Here is a 15,626-nt window from a genome sequence, read left to right as displayed (position 1 = left end):
TTGCACCTCAGATTTCTGAATCCTCTCCCCATTTAGAAAATAGTCTTTCCTACCAAAGTGCATGACAGCACACTTTGCTACATTGTATTCGATCTGCCACTTCTTTGCCCACTTTCCCAACTTGGTCCAAGTCCTTCCGCAGATTCCTAGCTTCCTCTACACTACCTGTACCTCCACCTATCTTCGTATCATCCGCAGAGTCAAGTGTTTAATTGTCATGTGTACCGAAACAGAACAATGTTCTTACCTATGGCACTATAACAGTCCTGTAACACAAAACACATAGATAATATGTAATATATAACAGAAAAAATCGATTCAGAATCAGAATAGCCTTTATTGTCATCCAAAAAAACAAGTCTTTTGGACGAAATTCCGTACCCACAGTCCAACAATAAGAGCAATAACACACACAATCACAAACCAACACAAAACAAAAAAAAGAAACATCCATCACAGTGAGTCTCCTCCAGTCACTTCCTCACTGTGATGGAAGGCCAGAATGTCTTTTCTCTTCCCTGTGTCTTCTCCCGTGGTCAGGCTGTTTGATGTTGCCACGTCGGGGCGGTCGGGGCCCCGACATTGAAGCCCCCGCCGGGCGGAGAAAATCTCACGGCCTGTTGCAGGCCGTGCCAGATGGTGAAAGGTCCGCAGCGGGCCGACCCAAGCCCCGCGATTCGGAGCTCCCGATGTCGGCCCCCACCCAGGGGCCTGCGAGCTTCCGATATCCATGCGGCCCATGCCGGAGCGTCCGAAGGCGAGTCGCAGCTGCGCTCGCAACGCCGCCACAGCCTCCGAAGGCAGCCAGCTCCGCAGATGGTAAGTCCGGTCCGCGGGCTCTGCGGACCAGAGTCCCAGGTGGTCCCAGGTGGAGGCCGCCAGCTCCAGGTGTTTGGCCGACGGTAGGCCGCAGCGGGAACGGAGACACGACCCAGAAAAAAGGTCGCGTCTCCGTTCGGAAGAGACAATTTTACAGTTCCCCCCCCCTACACATAGTACACAACCACAAAAAACACTACATCACATCTAAACACTACAATTAAGACAAAAAACAACAAAAAATACAAAAGACAAACGAACTACACGCGAGCCGCAGCTGTAATGCAGTGCCGCCACTTCCTTAATAACTCCAATACTAGTGCAAATGAAAATCCCGAAGACCTTAGCACAACCAACAGCAGTCCATAGTTTATTGATGAATAGTCCATAGGTGAAGCGATTTAGATAATTTCCCCCGTTTAACTAAAAGCCCCTTCCTAATCTACTGTTTTTATTTAAATATTGAATTGTTCACTCAATAATGTTCCATTTTAAGAACACAGTCCTATCCCTCTGTTACAGAAAGCCATTCTGCGACATGGCTTCTGCGGAAGGCTTAGCTGAGAATGCTCTGAGCAACACCTCGCAGCACCAAATGAAAATGCCGAGGGACAAAAGGCCGAAAAAAGCAATCAATTCCTTTATTTGTGGAGCATCAGCTGGCAGCGTAAAACATTTAAGGAAAAAGATGTGTTTTGAAATGCAAGATAAAGCTAGTTCACAAAAGCAGCCTCATAAAAAAAATGATAATGTGATGGCTGACAAATCTGATGGTGATTTTGCTGAAGGGGTTGATGATGGAATCTGCATGGATTATTCGAGTCCTTCAACTGCTGCGCTCTCAGAGAGGAAACTGCACAGAAGTGGGACAAGCTCCAGAGGGGCTGTGAAACTTCAACATCATGAAGAGATTGGACCACCAACAGAAGGGCCAAAGTGTAAGTCAGATAACAACCAAGAAATAAGGCAACTCAAAACCGACTCAATCACAGAGCTGCTTGGTGACACCTCCATACTGGATCCATTGTTCGACAGAAAGAAAAACCTTACTGCACAGCCAAAGAAAGCTTCTGGGCATGTGCTAAAAGGAAAAAACAAGCCTAAGGATTTCTGGGATTTTCTCAATAAAAGTAATGAAGAGCATATCAGTGCACTAACAGATTTTTCAGTGATTAAAAGGTTGTGTGAAAGTGCACCTTTGAAATCTAAAGGAAAGGGAAAAGAATGTGATGGGTCTCTTTGGAAAAAGAATGAAAAGTTTTTATGGAAAAAATAGTGACCTAGAGAATGACTACAGCGCATCAACATCTGGCACATCTTTGGCAAGTTGCCAACTGTGGAAACTGAACTTTCAAGCTTTGGATGGGGAAAGGAAGAAATGTGCAAATGAATAATGTTTTAGTTGATCTAAATGCCGCAACTGTAAAGCAAAATGTGCAATTATGAATTTTGCTTGTTTCTCAAAATTGATATATTTGCATTTCATAGGATGGCAGAAGAATGGTATGGTAACATGATATAGAATTGGAACTTGGCCATTTGGGACATTACAATGGGTACTATTTTACATTGATTAAGATTATTCTCAGAAACATTTTTATTTCACATTTTCAGTATCTGAATGTGCAGTCAATTTTATACAGAGTATCTCCTTTTAATGTATTAATCAAGTGTTTGTGGATATTTAGTGGTAGAATCAAAGCTTTGGTGGGGAGCACGAGCTCAGCAAGTCTATGATGGTCTGGTTAGTTTTAACTTTTCTTCATTTTAATCTGTCCGAAACAATAGATATGTTGGTGTGAGGAAGAACATTATTTTTTAGTTTGTCTGATTATTTTTCCCTTTGATATTATTTAAAGGTTTCTAGTACAAAATGTGGAAGTAAGCCCTGCAAGTAGACTGAAGCACTTCTGAAGTGGAGCAAAACGATCATTTCCCTCCATAGATGCTGCCTGACCCTCTGAGTTCCTTCAGCAGTTTGATTATTAGCTCAAGATTCCAGCATCTGCAGTCTCTTCTCTTTATTTACCCATCATTGTTTTATTTACTGAAAATTATGTTTGCTCTGCATTCTCAACATCTGGGGAGAGCATTGCAGGTTTTCAATTCTTCTCATCACCTGATGCTCTTTCATGCCAAGATCCAACTTTAAGATTATATATCTGTGTTCCATGTTTCTTTACCAGAAGAAATTATAGCCTTGAAATTGGATTAAATAGCATCTATTTCCTCAGAACATTTCAATCCAAAATTATGATAAATTGTACAAGAGGTTATTACAACCCGAGTTGGACCGTGTTTGCAACACAGGGATGTGTGGGTTAGGGGTTGGGTGTGGGGTGCATCTCCTGCAGAAAGACACGTTCCTGCATACAACCTTTTAGTGAGGGACCTGTTCATCCTGGCATCTCTCTGCTCTGCAGGAGAGCAATTTATGCAGGACAGGCAGTTGCTGATGTGTAGCATCCCTTGTTCCAAGAGAACAAAATCTTGCTATCGTGTGCAATGGTCTCTATGCTTGCAGGGGCATTTCTGGTGTTTGAGGATATCAGGCTTTTTGCTGGTGCAATGTTCTTGTTCCCTTAGGGTTTTAAGAAAAACTGCAGCTTTTATCTGCCTCTGAAGCAGGTGCTACTTCATCTGCACCAGTGGGCACTGTGCAATGAGATCACCACCAAGTCTTACAAAGATGAAAAGATGACCTCGAAGGTCTGGCCTCTTAGGTCCAAGATATTGGAGATGGTAGACACAAAATGCTGGAGTAACTCAGCGGGTCAAGCAACTTCTCGGGGGAGAAGGAATGGGTGACGTTTCGGGTCGAGGCCCTTCTTCAGACTGAAGTTGGAGATGGATTCCTTTATGCTGCTTGTCACCTTCTGGTTTGGGTGAGACAGGCCGGTAAACATATAAACCACCTGGCTGTGCATTGAAACCAGCTTTATTGATGGAAGCAACTGAATCCTCATTAGACTCCTCCGCAGCAGAACACCACCCATCTCAACCTTTGGGTAATCTCCAGCACTTGAGTTCCATTACCTGTTGTCAGGCTGCTGTGTGCTAGTGGCGTGTTTATCTCTCTAACTCTTCATCCCTCACAGTGCCATTATCTGAGGCACTGCTATAGGCTGCTGGGTATAAAGATGCATGGTGGTCTGCATTATCAACATTGTCATCTCCCCACTTCCACTCCGCCTCCTCCTGCTCTCCCTCGTCTTCCTTTATGCTTTGATCGCTGCTCCAACTCTGAATGATGGGATTTTAAGAACTCTTCCAATACCCTGCAAAACCAAAGCAGAAAATAATTGCTGTGCTCCAAAAACATCTTTAAGATGATACAGCAGTACAGATGGTAATTAGGGGGGCAAAGGTGTGAAGAGTCAAGTGTGTTTAATTATCTCATGTATTGAAAATGGAACAATTAAATTCTTAATTGCAGCAGCATAACGGGTGCGTAAACACAGTTCTCATAGTAACCAAATAAACAAAAAGTTCAATTAATTTTTAAAAAGCGATACAAGTGCAAAACAAAAGCCCAAAGTCCCTCTTGCAACTTAGACATGTCATGGTTTAGTTGGTGTTTGTAGTGTTGATTGTTGGGAAGAAGCTGTTCCTGAATCTGGAGTGACAGATTTCAACTCCTATACCTTCTCCCTGATGGCAGGAATGAAATGAGAGCATGGCTAGGGTGGTGAGCCGCCATAATGATGTTAGCTGCTTTTTTGAGGCAGCATATAGATCCTTTGGATGGTGAGGTCAGTATCTGTGAAGGACTGGGCAGTGTTCATTACTTTTTGTAATCTCCTACATTCCTGGGCATTTTAGTTACTGAACCAGGTTGTGATACAACCAGTCAATATTGAATTGAATTGAATTGAATAAATGTTATTAGCCAAGTATGTTTACATACAAGGAATTTGCCTTAGTGCTTTGCTCGCAAGTAACACCATGATATACAGTAGACAATTTAAAATAACACATTATAATTTAAACATGTGAAGAATGAAATAAAATACCAGAGAAAAAGGAGGCTACAGACTTTTGGCTGTGGAGTAGAGCTACTGCTCGTGGAAAAAAGCTGTTTTTATGTCTGGCTGTGGCGTGCTTTGACAGTCCAGAGTCGCCTTCCAGAGGGAAGTGCTGCAAAGAGTTTGTGGCCAGGGTGAGAGGGGTCAGAGATGATCTTACCAGCTTGCTTCCTGGCCCTTGCAGTGTACAGTTCCTCAATGAGAGGAAGGCTGCAGCCAACAACCTTCTCGGCTGATCGAGCGATGTGCTGCAGCCTCCGGATGTCATGCTTGGTGGCTGAGCCAAACCAGACCATGATGGAGAAGGTGAGGACAGACTCTATAATGGCAGTATAAAACGGGACCATCATCGCCTGTGTTTTCTCAGCTGCCGCAGGAAGCACATCCTCTGTTGGGCCTTTTTGACTGTGGAGTCGATGGTGGCCTCCCATTTAAGGTCCCTGGAGATGATGGTTCCAAGGAACTTAAATGAATCCACAGATGTGACTGTGGTGTTGTTGATGGTGAGTGGGGGGAGGGGATGGGGAGCTCTCCTAAAGTCTACAATCAATTCCACTGTCTTAAGAGCATTGAGCTCCAGGTTGTTGCGATGGCACCAGGACGCCAGCTGTGTCACTTCCTGTATGTAGGCAGATTCCTCCCCAACCTGGATCAGTCCAATCAGGGTTGCATCATCCGCAAACTTGAGAAGCTTGACAGAGGGGTCTGTGGAGGTGCAGTCGTTGGTGTAGGGAGAGTAAAGGAGAGGGGAGAGTACACAGTCTTGCGGTGCTCCTATGCTGAGGGTCAGCAGGTCCGAGATGTGCTTTCCCAGCCTCACATTGCTGCTTCCTGTCTGTCAGGAGGTTGGTGATCCACTGACAGAGGGGTTCAGGCACAGTCAACTGGGGGAGTTTGGAGTGCAGTAGCTCTGGCACAATGGTGTTGAATGCAGAGCTCTCAGCTCTCTGCCATACACCCGTAGAAGTTCAAGAGAATATTCATCTGCTGCAGATCAAATCAAAGAGGATGTAATCGTCGTGTTGAGTGTACAATGAAAATCATGCATCTGATGTAATTATGTAATAGTATGTCTGACATGGTTTTTAACACTTCTTATTGAACTAAACATGATCAGAAGGGTTTTGTGCCTCCTTTGGGCTAGTTATAGTGTTCATTAACTCTATAATAGTCACTTGCATATCTTCTCCTGAGCACAGCACAATGAAGCTTGCCTTTCAGGTAATTTTGCCTCATTGTCTATAAATGATTATATATAAAGGAAGTGAAGGATAATGTTAAAAATGCACACTGAATACTTTCCTAAGAGAAAGTAAGAGCAAGACTTAGTCTGTTACCAAAGATTGACCATGGCAAATCCCATTCTTACTAATTTGAGAGTCCTGCAGAAAGCCAGTGGTTCCATTCATAAACGCAATGCAGAAATTGCATGACCACCTCATTGATGAATTTTTTTTCACAGGAACCTTGAGGGAGGGTCTGCACAACATCAGAGCTGATTGTAACAGATCAAATTTAGACAAATCTAACTACTAGTAGGAAGCAGCAAATTATAGATATATTAGCATCCTTATTCATTTATATTAATTGATCATCAATTTGACCCTAATGGGTAGAGACACCTACAAAAATAAATTTAGCCATCTGCCTTTGATATTCTCAAGATGTGCTCTGGTGAAGTATCAGGAATACCAGGTCAAATTAAATACATTTAACATTGATAGCCTCCTCCGCCCCCATCAACTCCATTGAAACCACGCCTCATCGGGAAAACAGCCAGCATAATCAAGGACCTTTTATATAAGGGTCCCGCTTCTGCCTTCTCCCATCAGGCAGAAAATACGAAAGCTTGAAAGCACGTACCACCAGATTGGAAAATTCGATGTTCACAGGGAAGAGAGGGGGGGAGAAACAAAAAGGGGCGGGAATTGTATTCTCCAATTTTAGGTAAGATCCCTAGCACTTGTTATCTCCCTCTCTTCCATGTGCCGCACCCTAGTATGCCATTTTTTCCCCACTATGCAGCCCTCCTTCATCGCTCTACTTCCATCCATACCCCGCCCTCTAGCTTCACATTTCACTCCTCTTGTTGCACCTTTTCATCTCTGGCCCTTATCCACTCGTCTGCCAATCAATCCCCCCCCTCCCCCCACGTATCTACCTATCACTTATCAGGCTTTGTTCTGCCAATTCTTTTCCAGCTTTCTCCCCCCCCCCCAAAAAAACCCCAATCAGTCTGACATATGGTCCCATTTTGAAACCTTGCCGATCCATCATGTCCTCCAGAGATACAATTTGATATGTTGAGTTACTCCCGCACTTTGTGTTTTTTTATATAAGATCCTGGTCAGATCTCAGCTTGAGTACTGTGTGCAGTTTTTGTCACCACACAATCGAAAAGATGTGGTAACGCTGGAGATGGTACAAAGATGATTCACCAGGATGTTGCCTGAGATGGAGTGTTTCAGTTATGATGGGAGAGTGGAGAGTCTAGGTCTATTTTCCCTAGAGCAGAGAAGGTTAAGAGGGAACATGATTGTGGTATATAAAATTATGAGGGTCACAGGATACCTTTCCCCTTATGAGGGATGGATAAAACTAAAGGAGATAGATCTCAGATAAGGAGTAATAGTCTCAGGGGTTCTGAAGGGATCCATTTTGGTGAGTACCTCGAATGCACTGTCAGAGAGAGGTAAAAGCAGAGCTGCTGACAGCATTTAAGAAATGTCTAGACAAGAATTAGATCACTTTGGCACAGAAGTCAATGAGCTGGAAGATGGGATTAATGTGGATGAATGCCCATGGGTGGGCCTGGATGTGGTGTTTTGTTTCCGTGCTTTATGATGCTGTGACTATAATTTCAAACTGACTCTTGGTGAGCAGGTTTTCTCATTTGGGGCAATGAGTGCCTTTGTATCATAATTTGAGACATGGCACCCCACCATTTCCCCTTGCATGTATCACCCTATTATCTCTAAGATAGTCACAAAATGCTGGAGTAATTCAGCAGGTCAGGCAGCATCTCTGGAGAAAAGGAATAGGTGATGTTTCGGGTCAAGGCCCTTTTTCATAATGACCCTATTACCTCTTCTCTTCCCACTTCTTAGGCACCTGAGGAATTCTTCAAGCTGCAGAAATGCACTTGGGCTGCTTCCAATTTAGTGTGTGGTTTTTAGTGTGGTCCCTTCACTAAATGCAACCAAATGCAGGTTGGGTGACCACTTTGCAGAGCACTTCTGTTCAGTCTGTGAGCTCGCCCTGAACTTCCAGTTGCCCCTCTCTTGAATTCTGCAGTAATAAGAACAGTAGATGCTGGAAACACTCAGCAGGTCAGACAGCATCTGTGCATAGATAAATGGGATCAACATCACTTTTCTGCTCTCTTCCCATTCCTATTGGATCACATGTAGTTGGTCTCTATCTTGAATGTATTCAATAACTCCACCTCTGAAACTCAAAAGTCACATCCCTTGGAGAATGGAAATTCCTCATCTTCATTCTAAATGGGCAATCACTTATCCTGAAACTCTGTCCCCTGATTCTAGATAATCCCATCAGTGGAAATACTCTCTCATTTGCCAACCAGTCAATCTGCTTCAGAATCTCACATTTCAATAAAGTCCTCATCTGAATTCCAATTAGCATAGACCTAATTAGCATGATTAATTAGTATTTATTAACTGGAGGGATATGGACCAAACACAGGCAGATGGGACTAGTGTTGCTGGGACATGTTGGCCGGGGTGGGCAAGTTGGGCCAAAGGGCCTGTTTCCACGCTGTATCACTCTATGACTCCATGACTATAAGTTCAAATTACAACTGTCATAATTTAACCCTTTCTGATAAATCTGCATTGAAAATCTGAAGTATCTTTCCTGAACCTCAGTTCTTAACTTTCAATAGAGAACTCCAGATGGTCTGGCCGAGGCCCAGTTCAACTTGTAGTTTCAGTCCTCTTGAAACAGAGACACATGTTTTTGAATATTTTTGCTCTTATGTGTTGCCTTTTAAGGACACCCAAAAATACAATTTTCTTCCAGATAATTTTTCACTGCCTAATTTTTTTTAAATTGTTGATTCTCCATGGTATTATTCACTGTCAAGTATATTCACTGCGTAATGTATTATTGCTGCAGTTTTCTCTTCTCTTCTATATAGTTTCTTTATGGGTTCTCCATGTTAAAGATGTTATATAAATGTCAGTCATTTTTTTATTACTCAGCCGTCTCTACTACATAATTCCTATTAATATATAATAAACTGGAAGAACATTTAGATTCTACTTTTGAACCTGCCAATGTAGCTTTGAATGAAGATTTTGCTGCTAGCTCAAAATAGTTGAAAGTGCTCGGATTATGTCACATAAAATTTGATGTTATTTCCTGGTGTACGTTTGAGGATATAAATGCCTATTAACGTGATTTTTATCAGTCCCTTTATTTTCATAAGGCAATCTGTGAACTTCATGCTCGGGGAAAGTGACAAATAATGCCCACTGGTTGCCCACGATTGATGAGCTAATATCTATGGTTAAATCAGACAAATATGCAAATGTGTATACTCGCCTGACTTCACTGCCACTCATCCAAAGTTTGATAAATAAAGCAATGATCTAATCAATCCTATCAATGTAGACAGAGAAAGAAAGTTCTCAAAATCAATATAAATTTATTTTAATTGTCTCTGTTATAATGCAATTGTAGGAAAGCATCATCTGGTTTCTTATCTTTGTTGCTCTCTTTTTCCTGTGCAATGTTTATATTACAGTAATGTTCTTTTATGTATTAATCCTCCTCATTGCCAATCTCAACAACTCTATTTTGGGAGCACTGCCTTGGACTCGAGAATTAATTCCCAGCCAAAGCCTTTCTTTTCCCTTTCCTCACCTCCGAGAAGCCATTCTTTAAAACTACTCTGACTATATGTTATGTTATTTTTCTATAACTCCCAGGAAGTATCTTAAAGCATTTTAAAGTTTCTTATCAAAAGGCTACTGACATCAAAAGTTTATTTTGGGATTATTTTCATCTCATGCCACATGCGTATCTTTTGTTGAGAACATTAGGAAGTTCTGCATGTCTATTACTAATAATTTGTCATTATCGTTGACATACATCTCACCTTAAACCTGTTTTTGTTCACAATCACAATCACACTTTATTAGCCAAGTATGTTTTGCAACATATGAGGAACTTCATTTGCTGTACAGTCATAACAATAAAAAGCAACAGGACACACAAAATACATTTTAACATGAACATCCACCACAGTGACTCCTCTGCATTCTTCACTGTGATGGAAAGCGAAAAAAAGTTCAATCTCTCCCTTCGTTGTCCTCCAACGATCGGGGGCCTCTAACCTTCCGTTGATGAGACGATCATACTCCCGTAGCCAGTGGCAGGCTTTTCTCATTGGGACGATCAAGCTCCTGTATCGGGGGGATCTCAACGCCCCCGCACCGACGATCTGACCCCGGGTCGGGACTAGTCGAACCTTGTGCAGCTTGGAGCTCCCGACTGGTCCCAACCCGAGACTGCGAGCTCCTTGATGTTAAGGGCGCATTGGAGCGTCGATCCTAGGCAAGGATCGCATGCTCAGATGTTAAGTCCACGGGGGCTCAAAGTCAGTCCCAGGCAAGGCCTCCAGCTCCATGATATTAGGCCGCAGAGCGACCGGAGATACGATCCGGAAAGCAATTGGATCTCCGGCAAGGTAAAGGGCCTGTCCCAGTTAGGCGATTTTAAGGCGACTGCCGGCAACCAGGCTGTCGCCGCACGTTCGCCGGGGTGTCGCGGGCATGATCGTGAGTAGTCTTCAATGAGTCGTAGCAGATCTTGGCTCATCGCGGAAAATGTTACCTGTTCAAAATATTTCGGCAACAGCTGGTTTGTCGCCAATGATCGTAGCTTGTCACGGGCGCTGTCGCAGGTTGTCGCCAGGTGTGGTAGGTTGTCGCCGGTACTGAGGACGGATTAATTTCACTGTCGACTACCAACGTCAACTGGCGACAGGTATCGGGATCAGGAGAAGACAAGGTGCGACAGGAACTATCAAAACCCGTCCACAGAAGTTCAGCTGCAACAGCCAGCTGTGGAATGGGGGCGGAGATCGCGAGGCTGTCAAAGGGGGGCGGACACCTGCCCATACCGTCAGCAAGGTCCGACCAGTCCACTTTATAGGTATATTTTGTAATTGTTTGAAGTTTTTTAAAAAGATTTTTGCATGGTGTTATCCATCTTTCATAAGAATATATTCTGTTTGAATAAAGTTGATTTTGGTGATTTAAAAAAAAATTGGAGTCTGAATTTATTGTATTTCTAATAACTTTATCATGGCATCTCATTCAAAGATTCTAATCTCATTCATTTTGATCAATGAAATAAACACTGACACAGGCACTGCACTGCATGTAAATGAGAACTCTTTTCATTCATTTATTTAGATCAATGAAGCAAACACATACACAAGCATTTCACTACGTTGAAAGGCAAACACTTATCATTTACAACTAACACAAAGACAAACTGAGTTAATGCTGTTAAAGTGGGTATGGACACCTGACCATACCGACAGCAAGGTCCGGCCAGACCACTACCACGTCACTGGCGCCTCCGTGGCTAACACCTGTGGTCAAAACCCGTCCACAGAAATGTAGCTGCAACAGCCAGCTGTGGAATGGAGGCGGAGACCACGATGCTGTCAAAGGGGGCCAGACACTTGCCAAAATCACGTTAAATGGCTGCCCCCGTTGTCATCAGTTGTGACCTGACAGGGTCAAAGCTTGTCGAGGGCGGAGGTCAGGTTGTCGTCGGTTGTCGAAGCTTGTCATGGTCCCTGTCGTAGTGGACGTCCTAGGTTGCGAAGACTGGGTTGCCGGTTGTCCACAGCTTGCCGTCGCCTAGGTGGTAGGTTGTCACGGGTATTGTCGTGGTCATTGTCGTAGGGTAAAAAAAAATTAAGTTTTTTGGCGATCTGCTACGACTTTGACAGTTGCCTTAAAAATCGCGTAACTGGGACAGCCCCTTAAGAGATTGAAAAAAAAGATTCCCCCGACCCCCTCCCCCACCCCCCACATAAAACAAACAAGGGAACATTTACACAAACTTAAAATTTACCAAAAATAACAAAAAGCATTTGAAAAGGACAGACAGACTAGGTGAGGCAGCCATCGTGTGGTCTATTTTGCATAACTAGGATAGAACCCCAGACATCCATGGAAATGAGCACAAAATTTGGCGAAATTATTGAAATTCACAAGCAATTGTTCAGATTTTCAATTTCTGCACATCAGAAGTCGAATTTCTAGTGAGGGTTTTGAGGCTAGGGAAATGTGATATGAAGCTTGGCAGCACCTTTAGGATTTGTTAAGAATATTAAAGGGCAGCTGCAGCATCTCATGTTTCTTGTACAAGCACCAGTAACCCTTCAGTTATAATTTTATAGAGCGCTAACAATTGGGCAGCATTTCTATTGACCACTGGAATTAATGTAGCTAAACCTTGTAAGATGTGCAAAGAATCTACGAGAGTTAATGATTAATCTCTTGCACACTGATAAATGTGATGAAAAGTGGCTAAATTTAAAAAAAATTAACATTATCATCATATCATATCATATATATACAGCCGGAAACAGGCCTTTTCGGCCCTCCAAGTCCGTGCCGCCCAGCGATCCCCGCACATTAACACTATCCTACACCCACTAGGGACAATTTTTTTTTTTTTTACATTTACCCAGCCAATTAACCTACATACCTATTGATATTTAATTTTCTTTTAACAGCTTATGGAAAGGGTAAATAACGAGCGGGTGACGTGGTCAGGGTTGGCAAGTGATAGAAATCTATCAGCTATGAATCCTACTTTAGATTGGAAAGTCCATCTTCATTGTCCACCTCCATTATCCTGAACCCAGTGTTATTAAAAGGAAGAGGGATGTGTTCTATTATAGTAATGTTCTTTTATGTATTAATCCTCCTCATACATACATACATATACATTTGTATGTGGCGATCATCAAAAGACAGTGAATAAGATTTTAATGAGCAAATATATATTTTCTCTAAAAAAAGCACCTTCCAGGATCAAAAGGACCAATTAACGCCTGAAATCCATCTCACCCCATAAGGCAGTGTTTTGGCATTGGGTCACCTATGTTAATTAACGGGGAGTCGCGACTATTTCAGGATTTCTGATTGAAATCTGATTCCTCTGCAGGCATTTTGATGTTCTGTGCTGGGTCAGAGAAGCACAGAAAGGCCACAAGTAGTAAAAGGCATTTTTAAAGAAAGCCCATAACCAACTTCTATATTTTGTCCTTTTATATGCATCAATATTTTACGATGAGCAATTAAATATCTACATGGAGAAGTAGTTGAATACTCGGTTTCATGATCCATGATTGCATCTCTGACATTATACAGGTAATGCTTAATAAATAACATATGCCAGTCCAGATTATGTACTCCACCCCTGGAATGCTTTCCTTCTGATTCAGAGATGAGAGTGCAAATCCATCAGGAGATCCTGATGATGTTCCCTGTTCTAAACTGGAAAGAGCCGAAGGCATAATGATTGAAACCATGTATCTCGTTAGGGTCCTCTAGTCTTTAACTGCACCCAGTCCCAGCCCCACCCTTGCACCCAGCCCTTCTCTTCCTTTAAACCATTGTTATTGACTTAACTTTAATTCATATTCTTCTGAATGCAATAACTAGTTTGTATCTTGTGAAATTAGCCAGTGCCAAATTAAGCTTGCGAAGTGATGAAATGATCATTATAATTTTTCAGCTTTTCTGCATATGTCCTGATCCATTAATAAGGCAAGAAACTTTGCAAAAAATCTGAAGGTCATTGCCTCGCTTATTTTTAAAGTGGTGTTCTTTACGGTTAAACAAAGACCAAGCAATAGGAGATTTTGGTAACTTGTTTAGTTCAGTTCACTTCCTGACAAGCAGACGTCAACCAGGTACCCAAGAAACAAAAAGAAAAGACGAAACGTCTCCAGCTTGGCAGCTGGAACGTCAGGACTATGTGCCCTGGCATCAATGAGAACTTGCAGTCTATCTCTGACTGTCGGAAGACAGCTATTATCGATCGCGAACTTCACAGACTTCGGCATCGATATTGCTGCACTCCAAGAAGTCAGACTTCCTGACAGGATCCATCCGCGAGACCAACTACATCTTCTACTGGCACGGCAAAAGGGTTAATGATCGCAGGGAACATGGTGTAGGATTCGCTGTCTCCAACAGACTACTGCAGTCATTGGAGACCCCCACAGCAAAATCTGAGCGCCTCGCGTCTCTCCGTCTTCCTTCAAAAGGAGGTTTCATCAACATCATCAGTGCATATACACCAACCCTGGTTGCCGTGGCTGAAGACATGGACCGATTCTATGACAATCTACATGACACACTGATGTGCATCCCATATGGAGAGATCTTCCTCCTCGGTGATTAGAAATTTTTGCAAAGTAATTAAAAATAAATAACTGAAAAATCACATTTACGTAACTATTCGGACCCTTTACTCAGTACTTTGTTGAGGCACCTTTGGCAGCGATTACAGACTAAAGTCTTCTTGGGTATGATGCTACAAGCTTGGCACACCTGTATTTGGGTAATTTTTCCCAGTCTTCTCTGCAGAGCCTTTCAAGCTCTATCATGTTGGATGGGGAGCGTCGGTGCACAGCTATTTTCAGGTCCCTCCAGAGATGTTCGATCGGGTTTAATTCCGGGCTCTGGCTGGGCCACTCAAGGACATTCACAGACTTGTCACAAAGCCACTCCTGCGTTGTCTTGGCCGTGTGCTTAGGGTCGTCCTGTTGGAAGGTGAACCTCCGCCCCAGTCTGAGGTCCAGAACGCTCTGGAGCAGGGTTTCATCAAGGATCTCTCTGTACTTTGCTCCGTTCATCTTTCCCTCGATCCTGACTTGTCTCCCAGTTCCTGCCGCTGAAAAACATCTCCACAGCATGATGCTGCCACCACCATGCTTCACCGTAGGTATGGTGCCTGCTTTCTTCCAGACCAAAGAGTTCAATCTTGGTTTCATCAGACCAGAGAATCTTGTTTCTCATGGTATGAGAGTCCTTTAGATGCCTTTGGACAAACTCCAAGTGGGCTGTCATGTGCCTTTTACTGAGGAGTGACTTCCGTCTGGCCACTCTACCACAAAGGCCTGATTGGTGGACTGCTGCATATATAGTTGTCCTTCTGGAAGGTTCTGCCATCTCCACAGAGGAACTCTGGAGCTGTGTCAGAGTGACCATCGGGTTCGTGGTCACCTCCCTGACCAAGGCCCTTCTCCCCCGATTGCTCAATTTGGCCAGGCGGCCAGCACTATGAAGATCTCTTTGGGATCCGCAATGCTGCAGAAATTGTTTTATAGCCTTCCCCAGATCTGTGTCTCGACACAATTCTGTCTCGGCGGTCTACGGACAATTCCTTCGTCTTCATGGCTTGGTTTTTGCTCTGACATGCAACTGTGGGACCTTATATAGATAGGTATGTGCCTCCAAATCATGTCCAATCAATTTAATTTACCGCTGGTGGACTCCAAGTTGTAGAAACATCTCAAGGATAATCAATGGAAACAACATGAACCTAAGCTCAATTTTGAGTGTCATAGCAAAGGGTCTGAATACTTACGTAAATGTGATATTTCAGTTATTTATTTTTAATTACTTTGCAAAAATTTCTAAACACCTGTTTTTGCTTCTTCATTCTGGGGTATTGTGTGTAGATTGATGATAAAAAAATGAATTTAATCCATTTTAAAAT

At 42.9% G+C, this 15,626-nt stretch overlaps 1 protein-coding gene across 1 annotated transcript in view; it reads left to right on the top strand.

Annotated features, from left to right (window-relative positions):
• The window catches only part of ercc6l2 (excision repair cross-complementation group 6-like 2), an 86,465-nt gene extending 81,129 nt beyond the window's left edge, over positions 1–5,336 (top strand). The window contains exon 20 of the mRNA XM_078396148.1: positions 1,342–5,336. Within this exon, the coding sequence (XP_078252274.1) occupies positions 1,342–2,095 (754 nt within the window). The 3' untranslated portion in view covers positions 2,096–5,336. The remainder of the gene's footprint in view (positions 1–1,341) is intronic.
• Positions 5,337–15,626: the final 10,290 nt, after the last annotated feature.

Source organism: Rhinoraja longicauda, chromosome 3 (assembly GCF_053455715.1).
Source record: "Rhinoraja longicauda isolate Sanriku21f chromosome 3, sRhiLon1.1, whole genome shotgun sequence".
Classification (NCBI taxonomy): Eukaryota; Metazoa; Chordata; class Chondrichthyes; order Rajiformes; family Arhynchobatidae; genus Rhinoraja; species Rhinoraja longicauda.
The sequence above is the reverse complement of the archived record's forward strand: the minus strand, read 5'-3'. Positions and strand labels throughout refer to the sequence as shown.